The following is a 12,348-nucleotide window of genomic DNA, read 5'->3' as shown; positions in this document are numbered from 1 at the left end:
TGCTGATAAACTAAGGTAAACAGGAGAAGTTTATCATATTACAATTGGTTAGGCTAAGAAAAATATTAAATTTAAATTTAGATAAGATAAATACAAGTCAAATCTCCGTATTTTTATATTTCTCACTGATAAGATTATATTTTATATTTGTAATAAAACACTTAGAAAAGATCAGCAAACGTTAAGAGTTCAACATTTTTCTATTGGACCTATTTATTTGCAGTTGACATGCCAAAAACTAGATCTTTTCTAAGTAATTAGTTTGAGAGATGGATCTACTGGGTAAATAAGTTTGTGAGGAGGCCTAGTTTTTGTCAAAAAGCCACTCCCAACAAGAGAAGGAATATGCACTATGCTCACATTTCTCACAAAACAACAAAATTCTCAATATAATAAGAGAGCACGGTCAGTTTGATTACATCTGTAAAAAGTTCTATGGATTGACGAGAAGTGGAGATACCTCAATGATATAATAACTTCCAAAAGGATCAATTTCCCCCAAAAAGATAAGACATCATGTATGACAATGATATTCAAGTTAGCAACCATCTACCAAACAAACTTCTGAGAAGGGCATCTATGATGAAGTTAATATTATTCCACCTTAGTGATCCTTTCACCTTCTTGAACTTGTTGGTCCATTTTACCGTCAGCCACCTGCGTCATTTACAATATCCGGCACTGGCTCGGCATGAGAAAATTGCACATGTGAAAAGATAATGTTTACAATATTTCAAGCTTTCGAAGCTATATCAACATCATAATCATCCTTATCGTAAAATTTGTTGTTTCCACTGGTAGGTAGAACTCTAGTGTGTGTTCTCTTACTTCTACTAGACTTTGCTCTTGAACCCTCTCCTTTATTGCTAGAGAGGCCCATGGAGATCACAATCAGGAAGCCTAACACTAGAAGAGCCCAAAGTGCAACAATCCGAAACCTCAAGGATCTGAACACTCGGCTTGATTGAGGAAATGATGACACATTAGATGCAAAACTGGAAATAGGGCTTTTCCTTGTGACATGCAAGTTCTCACTGTTCCTTTCATCTATTGACATAAATGTTCCTGCACCTTTTTCAAAATGAGTTGGGCAGTTCCTCTGCTGATGATGTAGATATAGAGCTTCATTCAAAGTTTTTGCACATTCAATACTTAGGAGATCCCTCTTCCGACTGTTTTCGTCATCTGTGGAGACAGTAGATAGATCAGGTGGTTCAGGAAACTTAGCCCAGCATGTGTTAACTATGTCAGCGTCTCTCCAATCAGCCTTGTCGAAGCTCCAGTTACCAACGGAAAACCTCAGACCATAATGGAACACCTTGTAACTGGCTCCAGGTTCAGGGACATACCCTGGATATATCAGTATGTCCCTCTTTATGATGTGACTGAGATTCAACTGCATGTGGAGAACATTGGAGAATGTCACTCAGAAGATCTAAATTGGTTTTGAGACAACATTCAACTATAAAAACAGCAGGGAAGCCTTGTTCCGTCATTAATTGGAATTTGCTGTATGGGTCCTGATTCCTGAGAGTACTCATATGCAATGAATAATACAAATGAATGCATTGATCAAGGAAGTACCCCATAGTCTGTCTTTGGATTCTACATAGGTTCAAGATTGTGACCTTCAAGTCCTCCCACTTTATGTCACCTCAGGATGAGCATTTGAAAATCTCTAGGTGTATTCAATAGCTAACAAAATGTGAAATCTTTTACATAATATTTAAGATAATTTTGGTACACATGCACACAGAAACAGAGGAGAAACATGTATGCAGATCAGTGTACGATACAAAAGGGTGTAAACTGAGCTTACAAATAGCTTGATGTCAAGGAATTTAGTCTCATTTCTTATGTGTAAATAATATCATAATAATCTATCATTTTACAGTACAGTTTACTCAAGATGATCCTATGTGAAGGTTACGTGGAATCTATGAAATATATATGCCCAATATCCTTGTGTGTATCTGTACTGGGTAACTATTGGTACTAAACCTATTACAACATGGATATACACAATATACTTCTTTGAAGTATAAAAAAAATGAAAGATGTGGATACAGTTTAGATATATGTCGGTATTAGCCCTTTAAGGAAAAAGGGCGTACAGTATTTATTTTGTGAAGCATTGTCAATATGATCATTAAAAGGGTAACTTGAAGAGAGATTTCCAAATCTAATATTGCAGAGCAAAGAGGAACATATAAATATTGTGTCTAATTATAGAAACTAAGACAGACATATAGATGACAAAACTTGGACATGGTACTATAGCAGAAATCAAATTAACAAAAGGATACTGCGTAACTTATTTCTTGTATGTAATACTTTTAGTTTGCACCACTTCATCTAGGGCTGTCAAAAAGGCTTGTCAGCTTGCAAGCTGCTCGAGCTCAGTTTGCACTTGCAGTATGACTTGAGCTCACTCACTTGCTAAATGAGACGAATTTCACTCGAGCTCAGCTCAGTTTAGCTTGAACATATGCATTAGTAATAGTGTAATACACTATATATATATATAGTTGTTTATTTCTCACTCTGCATCCTCTAGCGAAGTTGGTAGAGCACTTTTTAAGGTGCTGAAGGGTTCAATTTTCGAATCCATAGTAGTGCAACTGCTTTTAGTTTCTTCTATTATATTTGATTTTCTGTTTAGTCCCATATCAGAAGTTCTGTCCCACAATTCTCACAATGTTCTTATTAGATTTAGAGCTTCCTGGCAGTTGGTGGAACAGAGAAGTGGGTCGCTCAAGCTGGATTTTTGTAATCCAAGCTGATTGAGCCTATTCGAAATTGAAATTTGAGCCAATAGAACCAATCTTAATCCGGCTATTTGCCGGCTCGAGCAGTGGTAGATATTAGCTTCCAGCTATTTCAAGTCAAGCTGAGTTGAGCCTACTCAGCTCACTCAAGCTCAGCTCGTTTAAATCCCTGCTTCCGTTCTTTCTTAATAAGTAAGAGATGCTTCATTATCTTTTATCAGAAAAAGTACGCTACTTGTAATATGATATAAAACCTAAATCCAAAATATCAACTCCTAAACCATACTATTGTTGACTGTGTATCTACAGACAACAATTATATAGATGTAACTTTTTTTTATCATCTCTCCCCGCCCATTGTGTCCCCCTTTTGACAAGGTTCATGTCTCAGCTATCATATCTATCCATATATTGTACAAAAACTACAAATGGGCTTACCAATAAGGCAATAAATAGGTTATCATGATATCATCACAATATGCACCTCCATTAGAGGAAAACCATTTCAAAGATGAAGCAGTTAATGAACAATTTCATTCATTACTTGAGAACTAATTTTAAATGAGAGGTACTAGGGAAGAGATAGGTAAAATATAGAATTACAACTATTAATGTTTGTTCAAGTAGACTGTCATCAAGAAGAAATATCAAGGAAGCTAAAGGACAAACTAAACCTGCTAATTCAGATGTTGCATGCAGCAGATGGGATGGTTATTGTTATAGAAATTTTACAAGATTGAAGAATCTGTGATAAGTCTAGAGGACTATTGCTAATAAAGTTCTTCGAGGGTAGACATCTCTGGTATAAGGGCAAGCAAGAAGTCATAATCATGTTCATGATGAATTCAGATGTAAACTAGATGGCTAGACCTATTCAAATTTAAAAGAGAAAAATAAAATGCAGTATTGATAATGAAAAATGAAACATACCTCAGCTGCACCAAATGAGTAACCATACATCTCACTTATCCAACCAGCTCCGTATATATCCCCAGTAATATTCGTTGCATAGTGAGCTTTGTCAGCCCGAACCTCCTCTGTCTTGTGCAACCACAGTAAGGCAAACTTCCGTAGATCATCTATGTGCATGATGATGACACCACCAACCTTGTCACACGCTGCAGGATTGCGAGTATGAATCTTTGCAAGAATATTATCGCAACCGATAAGGTATCTGAGACATGAAAAGGACAATTCCATGAGAACATATAAACAGTTTAGTGGCATGTTATGTTTAATTGTTTATCTCTATCAATGTGACGCACTCACTCATAGGGAGTTGAAACTGGATGGCCACGTTTTGCACCATAATCCCATGGTGTAATTGGACCTCTCATTATCATATCAGCATCCAGAATAACTATGAACTCTGCATCAGTCCGCACATGGTTAAGCCAATGGAGAACTGCTGCTGGCTTATTGATAGCTGGGTACCTAACAAGAAGAAATAAATTATTATTATTATTATTATTATTATTATTATTATTATTATTATTATTATTATGTATGTATGTATGTATGTATATTTTCCCTCACAGCATATGTTCATGACCAAACAAGTGTTAACCATTATGTATGATTGTTAAAGTTTGTTGATTTGAACATCCACAGAACTTAAGCATAACTTCATGAATTTTTAACTAATATAACACACACAATACAAGTAGGGATATAGCTTAGGATAACTGCAGCAGGAATTGACTGAGAAGAGACAAAGTAAGATATAGAAGAAATCGTCCAAGTACTCCCTTACATTGAGTAAAATCAAAAGTAGGTGCAAGCATCACCATGTCTCGAGGGAACAACTTAATGTCAAATGACTAGAGGGAATTCAAAAATTAAGAAGTTGATTGCCAAGTGTCCAGATAGAATAAACTCAGAATTAACTTTTGAGCCCCTATAAGGGAAACAGGTGAGATCATCTTTCTACAACCTTAGGAACAACGATAGCCGTGCCACAGACACGGACCATGCGGACCGCCGTAAGAAAAGGAGAGAAAAAGGTAACACCTTCGCCATCGCCGTAGCCTGAGCTCGTGTCGGGTGCCCTAGCCCGAGGGAAGGGAAGAGAGAGAGAGAGAGAGAGAGAGAGAGAGAGAGGATCCGGATCCGCAACTTAAGTTTTATCAGTTAAAACTTAAGTTGCGGATCCGGATACTCTCTCTCTCTCTCTCTCTCCTCCCTCGAGCTAGGGCACCCGACGCGAGCTCGGGCGATGGCAAAGGCGAGCGGCGACAACAATAGCGAAGGCTAGCAGTGAGCGGCAACGGCGACGGTGAGCTCGACGACAAGATCGATGGCCAAGTTATTAGGAGGGGTGCCGCTCGTGCCACGTGCCGGTACGCTGCCGGCATGGCCATCCATGCTAAGGACTCAATTCCCATGCAGCCTATGGAGTGTGGACAAAATGGGGTACCATACAAAAAGCATAAAGCACCAAAAATGTAGAGGATGTAAGGTCAAAATTCAACTTATTGAATCTAACGCACACATGCACATGTGTGTGTATCATATATATACATCAGCACTGTCCCTATATCTATGTTAGACTATCTTTCAGAAAGGAATTGTATGCATATTTTGAATACATGGATGTATACACGATACATGTCTATATGTACATATCAAGCCATGAACTGTGACAGTGCAGCGAAAGTGAATATAGTCTTATAATGGTAAGGAGTTATTATTTGATCCACAAACTCGTCCGACCTTTATCTTCAAAAAATATGTTAATGGGAAGGTCAACATGAAGCTAGAGTATTCACATTTAGATGGATGCATTACAGCATTACACGCGCAAAAGGATGCACAGGAACAAACTATTTCTGGCCAAAATATATAAATTGAGCTAAAGATAGATTACCAGTCTCCAGTCAGTGGATGTTCGGTCATTGATGGAACATAATGTGTGGGGGCAAGATCATGGCCCTTGTATTTCTTCAAGTCTTCATCAGTACAACTAAGCAGCCGTGTAATATTACCAGGTTGGCCGCTTAAATGAAAGCTATGCATAAGCCCAACTGTTTGCCAATCAAAATATGTTGAACATTCTGTTGAAAAAAGAGTGTGTATTTTAGGATGCGCCTTTTCTGATTCATCAGAGATCAATTTTTCCTTAGACAGTTGATCACCCATCTGATGAGGTTTTAGGTATTTTGGCCTGGTAAGCTCTGAAAATCTCCTACTTTTCAAAAAACTCAAGTATTTTGACCACTGTGGTTTGGGACACCCCATTGATGCGTGATGTAACAGAAGTCCTTCATTCAAAGTGTTAATGCATTCTAAGCTTAGAAATAAGCCTCGACGTGCATTTCGATCAACTTCCATCATCTCGACCTGCATACCCAAAACAACCAGAAATCATACTATGGTGTTTTGTAGTACATCCGAGTACCTGACTATCTACTGGGGAAAGTTCAACAGACAGATTAAATGTTGCAATATGATTAACTGTGCCTTTTTACCTCTCTAGGAAATGGTGGTGCAGGGAAAAGACGATTGCAATCATAAGCAATGCTATCTTCATGATGGTCTAATTTACTAAAAGACCAGTTCCCAACTTTAAATGGCAAACCATAGTGCAGGAGAATAGGCTCGGCATGCACTCTTGGAATATAACCTGGATATAACATCAAGTCATCATTTATCTTGTGGCGAAGGCCTGCCTGTCGAAGATAATACAATGAACACAAAGGAAATTGTCAAAGAAAACATATTGTCGTAATGAGGCAAAAGTGCAAAGCAGCTACAGAATTTGTTGGAGAACACGAATTCTGCTTACTTCAGCTGCACCAAATGAGTATCCGTACATCTCACTTATCCAACCCTGGCCATAAATGTCACCAGTAATATTTGTTCCCCAATGGGCCCGATCTTCTCGGACTTCCTCTGTCTTTGAAAGCCACAATGGTGCCAAAGCCCTCAAGTCATCAATATGCATAGCTAGAAGTCCACCAACCTTGTCACATAATTCTGGATGCCTCGTGTGCAGACGTGCAAGTATATTATTACAGCCCCTTAAGTATCTAAATCAAAGAACACATAAGCTGGATAAATATTGGAAAAGGGTCAATAACAGAAAATACTCAAATAGTAGATACTAGATAGAAGCTTAATGTATATCAAAAGTAATAAAATAAACAAAACTTTCAGTGTCTTCAACATAGAGGAATCAAATCTATGGCTGACAATATATGTGCCACAGCATGACAATCTTTACTTTTAAGAAATACCAAAACCACAAGTGCTTATAAGGGGGTCCTTATTTCAAAGCAGGAAAACCGGTTTGATCCAATCCACATTACCATTAATTCAGCTGATGAGAACTATGATAAATGTTCTATTTCAAAGTCTAACCTTGATTGGTTATGACATCCAACTTTGAAATTTTATTATATGAAACAAGATATAATTCATCTTGTACATGCTGGGATGATTATGATTTTCAAATTATTGTAAAAACTATTTCTGAAGGAATTTATTAATATGATTCTGTAGAATTCCAATCATGAACTTTACAATATTTGAAAGCTTTAATTTGCCACTTATTCTTTTGAAACAAAACTCCACATGTCTATGGATCCCCTAAAACAAAGTAAAGCCCGATCAAATTTCAGATTAAAATATATATATATATTAGAATCTAGACTCACAATTATACAATCGATTTTGTAATCTATCCACTTTACTTCCTTATACTGTGAAAATGTTGAACACAATGCAACTTCGTAATAGGTGCAGAGAACCCAAGCTAGTGATAGAAGTGGTCCTGTGCAGTACTTGAAGCCTTGGCAATCTTCCTATACTTCATCGATTGTATATGTTTCCACTCAGAATTCATGCATATTCCTCTAAACTTCCAAACCTCCATCTATATTCTGTATATATAAATGGATGACATATCCATCTAGAAGGGCAAATGTACCATTGTAATAATTTCAGCAGAATATATGCAAAATAGCATTCTTTGAGGGATAGGTGTGCAAAAGAATACTAAATATTTAGTTATAAATGCATGAATAAAATATTTTATGATATAATCAGGAGAAAAATAAGGAAAAGAACAATTGCGCTCAAGAATCGATTAAAGCTGAAGTTGCATACAAACCATAGCATTCATCTTCCTAGACTTAATAAGCTTAGATGCAGTTATAAACTTATAAACTTGTAACTTGTGATAAGTTTAAGAAAGAACAAAGGAATCAAAGTCTTATCCTTTTCCATGGTTTAGCTAAACCAGGGAGAAAAAAAAAAACTTATCAGGGAATATCAATACCCATAGAATGCAGCAACAGGCCGGCCTTTTTCTGCGCCAAGTTCCCAAGGAATTATTGGACTTCGAATAATCATATCAGCATCTAAAATTACAACCCAGTCAACATTTTTTGCATCTTTACTATGCTTTAGCCAATGGACAACACCTGCAGGTTTATTAATAGCAGGGTACCTGAGAATAAGAAGATAGGGAGAAGAAAGTGATAATCAATCCACACATTTTTCGCTCTCTCCAGACACTAGAATATTGGCAATGTTATAACATTGTAGTTAAAGAAAAATTAAAGAAAATTTCAGAACATACCTATGAAGAATGAAAGATAAAGAAAATCTTATTTTATTCATTTTGTGAGATACTAAGATTTAATGGCTTCATTGGCCTCCGAATACTTCCTCTCCCCCACCCAAATAAGTGAATTCCAGAGATACCATCGCAATATGAGCAAGACTTAGCAGTCCACATAGACTAGCATCTTACTTCATTTTATAGCACAGGAAACAAGCCTCACATACCTTTCCCAATAAAGAAGGAGCAAGTCGTCCAATATTTATCACAAATGTAGAACATCCTTTACCTTGAGAACCATCAAACTAAGTGGAACCCAACAAAGTCAACTTGCATACCTATTCAGCAAGTCACATGTGTTATCTTGTTTGACTCAATTCTCGAAATTTCATCTCAAAAGGCAAACTTTATTACCAACTGAACTCTAACAAGCTCTAATTTTGAACGTCATACCGTGTAATCTCAAAATTTTCACAATCCAAAGACAGATAAACTCAATGCAACTAACAAATACCAACCAAACAATGAGAATTTACCAATCTCCTGTCCGGGGGTGGCGGCTCATGGAAGGGACCTCGAAGGTGGGCGCGAGGTCCATCCCCCGATAATGGCGGCGCTCCTCGTCGGTGCAGCTAAGGAGGCGGGTGATGGGCCCCGGCTGCCGCGCCTTGCGGTAGCTATGAACCAGCCCCACTGTTTGCCAATCGAAGTAATCCTGGCATTCCACCGAGAACAACGTGTGGATCCTCCATGGCGCCTTCTGCTCCTCCACCGTCGCCGCCGTCGCCGCCGCCGCCAAGACAATTAGCAACAACATCAGAAAAAACCCAATTCTTGCCATCATAACTGAGATGGGTTTCAAGCCAGAAATCCAATCTTCATGGCCTCTGAGGACTTTTATCGAACGCGTCGTCAGCGACAGATCTTGTCACGGGATAAAAGAAATTGGGCAAATGTCGAACGAGATCCCAAGACTCCCTCCCTGAATCGTACCCTTTCCTGTATATTGCACCAGGAGGAATTGCCAATCGCATCCCTTCGCGCATTTGATTTCTACTGGGCATTTCTAGATTTCGATTACTATCATTTGTCTCCTTCTAAGCTTTTTTTTTTTTTTTTTTCTCTGTTGGCGTTTGATTGATGTGACTCGTGTGAGAATTTCTATCATAGTAAGGTCTCGATTTTACTAAGCAAAATGGTCTTTTTAATTTTAAAAATATATTTAGAATTAAAAATATTCTGTTATTATTGTAAACATCATAGAATATTCTATGGATATTTATTATTCAACCCTACATTTTACTTTAGATATCACAAACATACTCTGGTTTAATTTTACCCTAACAATCATTAATAAAGAATATTTTATTATTTTCAAAAGTAGAAAAACTAAAATTACATTTCATTTGACTTTTAAAATTATATTAGATCCATGCTTAATTGTCCTAAAATCTTAAACTATTAGGTAACTGACAAATAATATATCTATTTTTAAGATAATATATACTTTTTCTATAAAGAAAAATGTATATCAAATTGAGGTATAAATTTGATACCTCTCGCTCTAGTACCATATTAACTATATATATATATATAGACACACGTTCTTTCTTAGACTTTAGTATAGATATATTATAGTGCGAATTTATGCAGCCTAAAAATAAAAATTGCAGATATATATATACAGAGAGAATTTTAAGTCCATAATTGGATGAATTATTACTTGTTACCTATGTTTGATGCAATGCAAACTATTTTCTCTCTCTTTCCCTCCAATAAAATGCATATTTAGTCAGAAAAAAAAAGTGATGTAGGCAAGAAATGATAGATTTTTGGTACAAATTATATCTAGAAAAGGGTGTTAGGAGGCTTCTATCTATGTGGAGAGGAGATTTTTTTTATAATTTTAGGAAAATTTTCATATAATACTCTGCATTTTAATAAAATTATAGTTTATACTTTACTATTTATAAGTCGAGCTATATAATTTAATCAATATATGTAAAAAATACCCTCCGTTAGAATTGAACTAAAACTATCATGACAGATGGAAATATTCCATCAAATTTATTTTTTTTAAAAATAAATAACTAAAATACCTATAGTATATATTGGGTAATTATAACATAGCTGATGATATTTTATAATTTTTTTAGTATAGTTAGCTTAACCTAGGGTTGTGGTTAAATTTGGCTAACGGATTTAATAGCAGAGTTTTTTTTTATAAATATTCATTAAATTATAGGGCATAATTTATAAATAGTAAAAATATGTATATGATGTAAACAATAATTTCGTTATACGACGGCCGTGTCCAAGTAAAAAATTTATTAAAAAGTTGAAGCTCAAAATAAGATAATAACTAAATCCAATTGGCATCTTGGTTTGTTGCTTCACGAAGAACATAATTTAAAGAAAAAGTTTCAAAAAATGAGGAGATAAGAGAGGAAGAGGCTTCCAGGTATCGCTTTTCTTTAGATTAACGTAAAACTAATCCAGGGTCATAATAACATATCCCTCCACATCCGATATATAATAGAGTGCTCGGAGCCCTTAAGATCTAAAAGTATTTCTGCTCTTCGATATATAATAGAATACAAAGGATTTTGCTCTTTGGTGATCTCGATGTAGCCAATCTCCATTAATGGAGTTCTATCATTGGAAGGCAATCTATCCTGCATGAGTTTTCAGACAAAGAAACGAAGTTTGAAACGATTTTAACAAATGGCAGCCCCTTGGGGCACGTCTTGCAATCAAACCCAGGAGTCCAAGAGAGAAAGTGGGAAGATATATATTTGCAACCTAAGCTATCTAAAGATTGAACAACTAAGATAGTTTCTCTCTCCATCAAACATTTCATTATTCAAATGTGAAATAATTAAGTCAAATAGATATAAAATAGTTAGTTAATAATGATCATACATTACTTTCTATGTTGACCCTTGAGACAAAGGGAAACATTCACACGAGAGATCTGTCTTAAATTCTCACCTCATCCTCATCTCGGGGAAGTCCAAAACAATACTAGAATATGAATGAACAGTTCACGTACATAGTCTCCATTCGAGATATAACAAAGAGAGCTCCACGTATTTCCAAGCATATTAATTAAGAAGATCAAGAATAGACCCTCTCACAACACCCCCTAAGAGCTAACGATCAGAAGACGAAGATGCTCGCGGCGGCAGCGGCGGCGGCCGCGGTGGTTGCCCCGACGGGAGAAGCACCGTTCCCGGAGGGCGGTGGCGAGTATCCGGCGGCGCCGCTGTCGTCCTCAGGCTTGGTCGCGGTGGTCCCGAGAGGGGCTCCAGCAGGCGCAGCGTCGTCGGTGTCCAAGTAATCGGCCGACGGCACTTCGGCCGATCCATAGTCCGACACCGGCGTTATCGCAACCGGCGTCAGGATGCTCGAGTCGGAGTCGTCAGCCGACGCGGCGGCGAGGACGGCTAGGAGGACGACGACGGTGGCGGCGATGAGGAAGGGCCGGGCTCCGGCCATGGTGGAGGTGACGAGGAAATTTTAGAGAGAGAGAGAGAGAGATTAAAAGGGAGGTGAGAGAGGATGGAAGAGGAGGAGAAGGGGGTGGATGCGTTTATATAGGGAGGGAGGAGGGAATGGTGGAGAATGGAGATTGTTAATTTTGGTTAAAAACAGTTGATATCCCATGACCGTCCTCTGTTGTCCCACAAAAGAAGGGAAGATATAAAACTACGCACATACCAAAGTAGGAATAGGCATGCATGCATGCATGCAAAGAGGAGATTAATTGCACTTAAAAATATGTTATATGTGCATTTAATTAGATTTTCATTAGTTTTTAAACCAAGGGAAAAATATATATATATATATTTTTAATGGAAAATTACCAAAACGCATGTGTTTTATTTTTATTATCATTCATACCCTACCGTATGGATACTAAAGTGCCTTAAAAATACGTTAAAAATACGTTGAGTTAGTTAGAGACTAAATTGCACCTTGATCTCCCGAATTATGATCTAGTATCACTACAAATAG

The 12,348-nt window shown here is 37.1% G+C and overlaps 2 protein-coding genes across 3 annotated transcripts; both read right to left on the bottom strand.

Moving 5' to 3' along the window:
* Positions 1 to 361: 361 nt before the first annotated feature.
* LOC140795618 (peptidyl serine alpha-galactosyltransferase) lies at positions 362 to 9,468 on the bottom strand. 2 transcript variants are annotated; one of them, XM_073148297.1, is made up of 9 exons: positions 8,868 to 9,002; positions 8,350 to 8,669; positions 8,047 to 8,217; positions 6,553 to 6,796; positions 6,236 to 6,436; positions 5,635 to 6,107; positions 4,038 to 4,202; positions 3,699 to 3,942; positions 362 to 1,396 (listed from the first exon to the last, which is right to left on the bottom strand). In XM_073148297.1, exons 2-9 carry the CDS (start codon positions 8,388 to 8,390, stop codon positions 734 to 736), a joined length of 2,202 nt encoding a protein of 733 aa, XP_073004398.1. In that variant the 5' UTR covers positions 8,391 to 8,669; positions 8,868 to 9,002; the 3' UTR covers positions 362 to 733. The 2 variants fall into 2 exon arrangements, with proteins under 2 accessions (XP_073004398.1, XP_073004397.1); XM_073148296.1 differs by lacking the exon at positions 8,350 to 8,669 and having other exon boundaries at positions 8,868 to 9,468.
* Positions 9,469 to 11,201: 1,733 nt separating this feature from the next.
* LOC140795459 (uncharacterized) lies at positions 11,202 to 11,879 on the bottom strand. Its single transcript, XM_073148014.1, has one exon. The coding sequence runs from the start codon at positions 11,827 to 11,829 to the stop codon at positions 11,491 to 11,493; it is 339 nt and encodes a 112-aa protein (XP_073004115.1). The 5' UTR covers positions 11,830 to 11,879; the 3' UTR covers positions 11,202 to 11,490.
* Between the last annotated feature and the right edge of the window lie 469 nt (positions 11,880 to 12,348).

The sequence above is a fragment of the Typha latifolia genome, chromosome 9 (assembly GCF_019914945.1).
Source record: "Typha latifolia isolate L0001 chromosome 9, TyphaL0001v2, whole genome shotgun sequence".
NCBI classification, from domain to species: Eukaryota; Viridiplantae; Streptophyta; class Magnoliopsida; order Poales; family Typhaceae; genus Typha; species Typha latifolia.
The sequence above is the reverse complement of the archived record's forward strand: the minus strand, read 5'-3'. Positions and strand labels throughout refer to the sequence as shown.

What these genes read in the sequence shown, in the direction of transcription:
- LOC140795459 (XM_073148014.1), bottom strand. Translation starts at nt 11,829, where the DNA reads ATGGCCGGAGCCCGGCCCTTCCTCATCGCCGCCACCGTCGTCGTCCTC.
- LOC140795618 (XM_073148296.1), bottom strand. Translation starts at nt 9,175, where the DNA reads ATGATGGCAAGAATTGGGTTTTTTCTGATGTTGTTGCTAATTGTCTTG. An exon ending in CCTGTTGCTGCATTCTATGG is followed by an intron (nt 6,797 to 8,046) that starts GTATTGATATTC and finishes TCTTTGATTTAG; the next exon opens with ATACTTAAGGGGCTGTAATA. An exon ending in CCAGTTTCAACTCCCTATGA is followed by an intron (nt 3,943 to 4,037) that starts GTGAGTGCGTCA and finishes TTCATGTCTCAG; the next exon opens with ATACCTTATCGGTTGCGATA.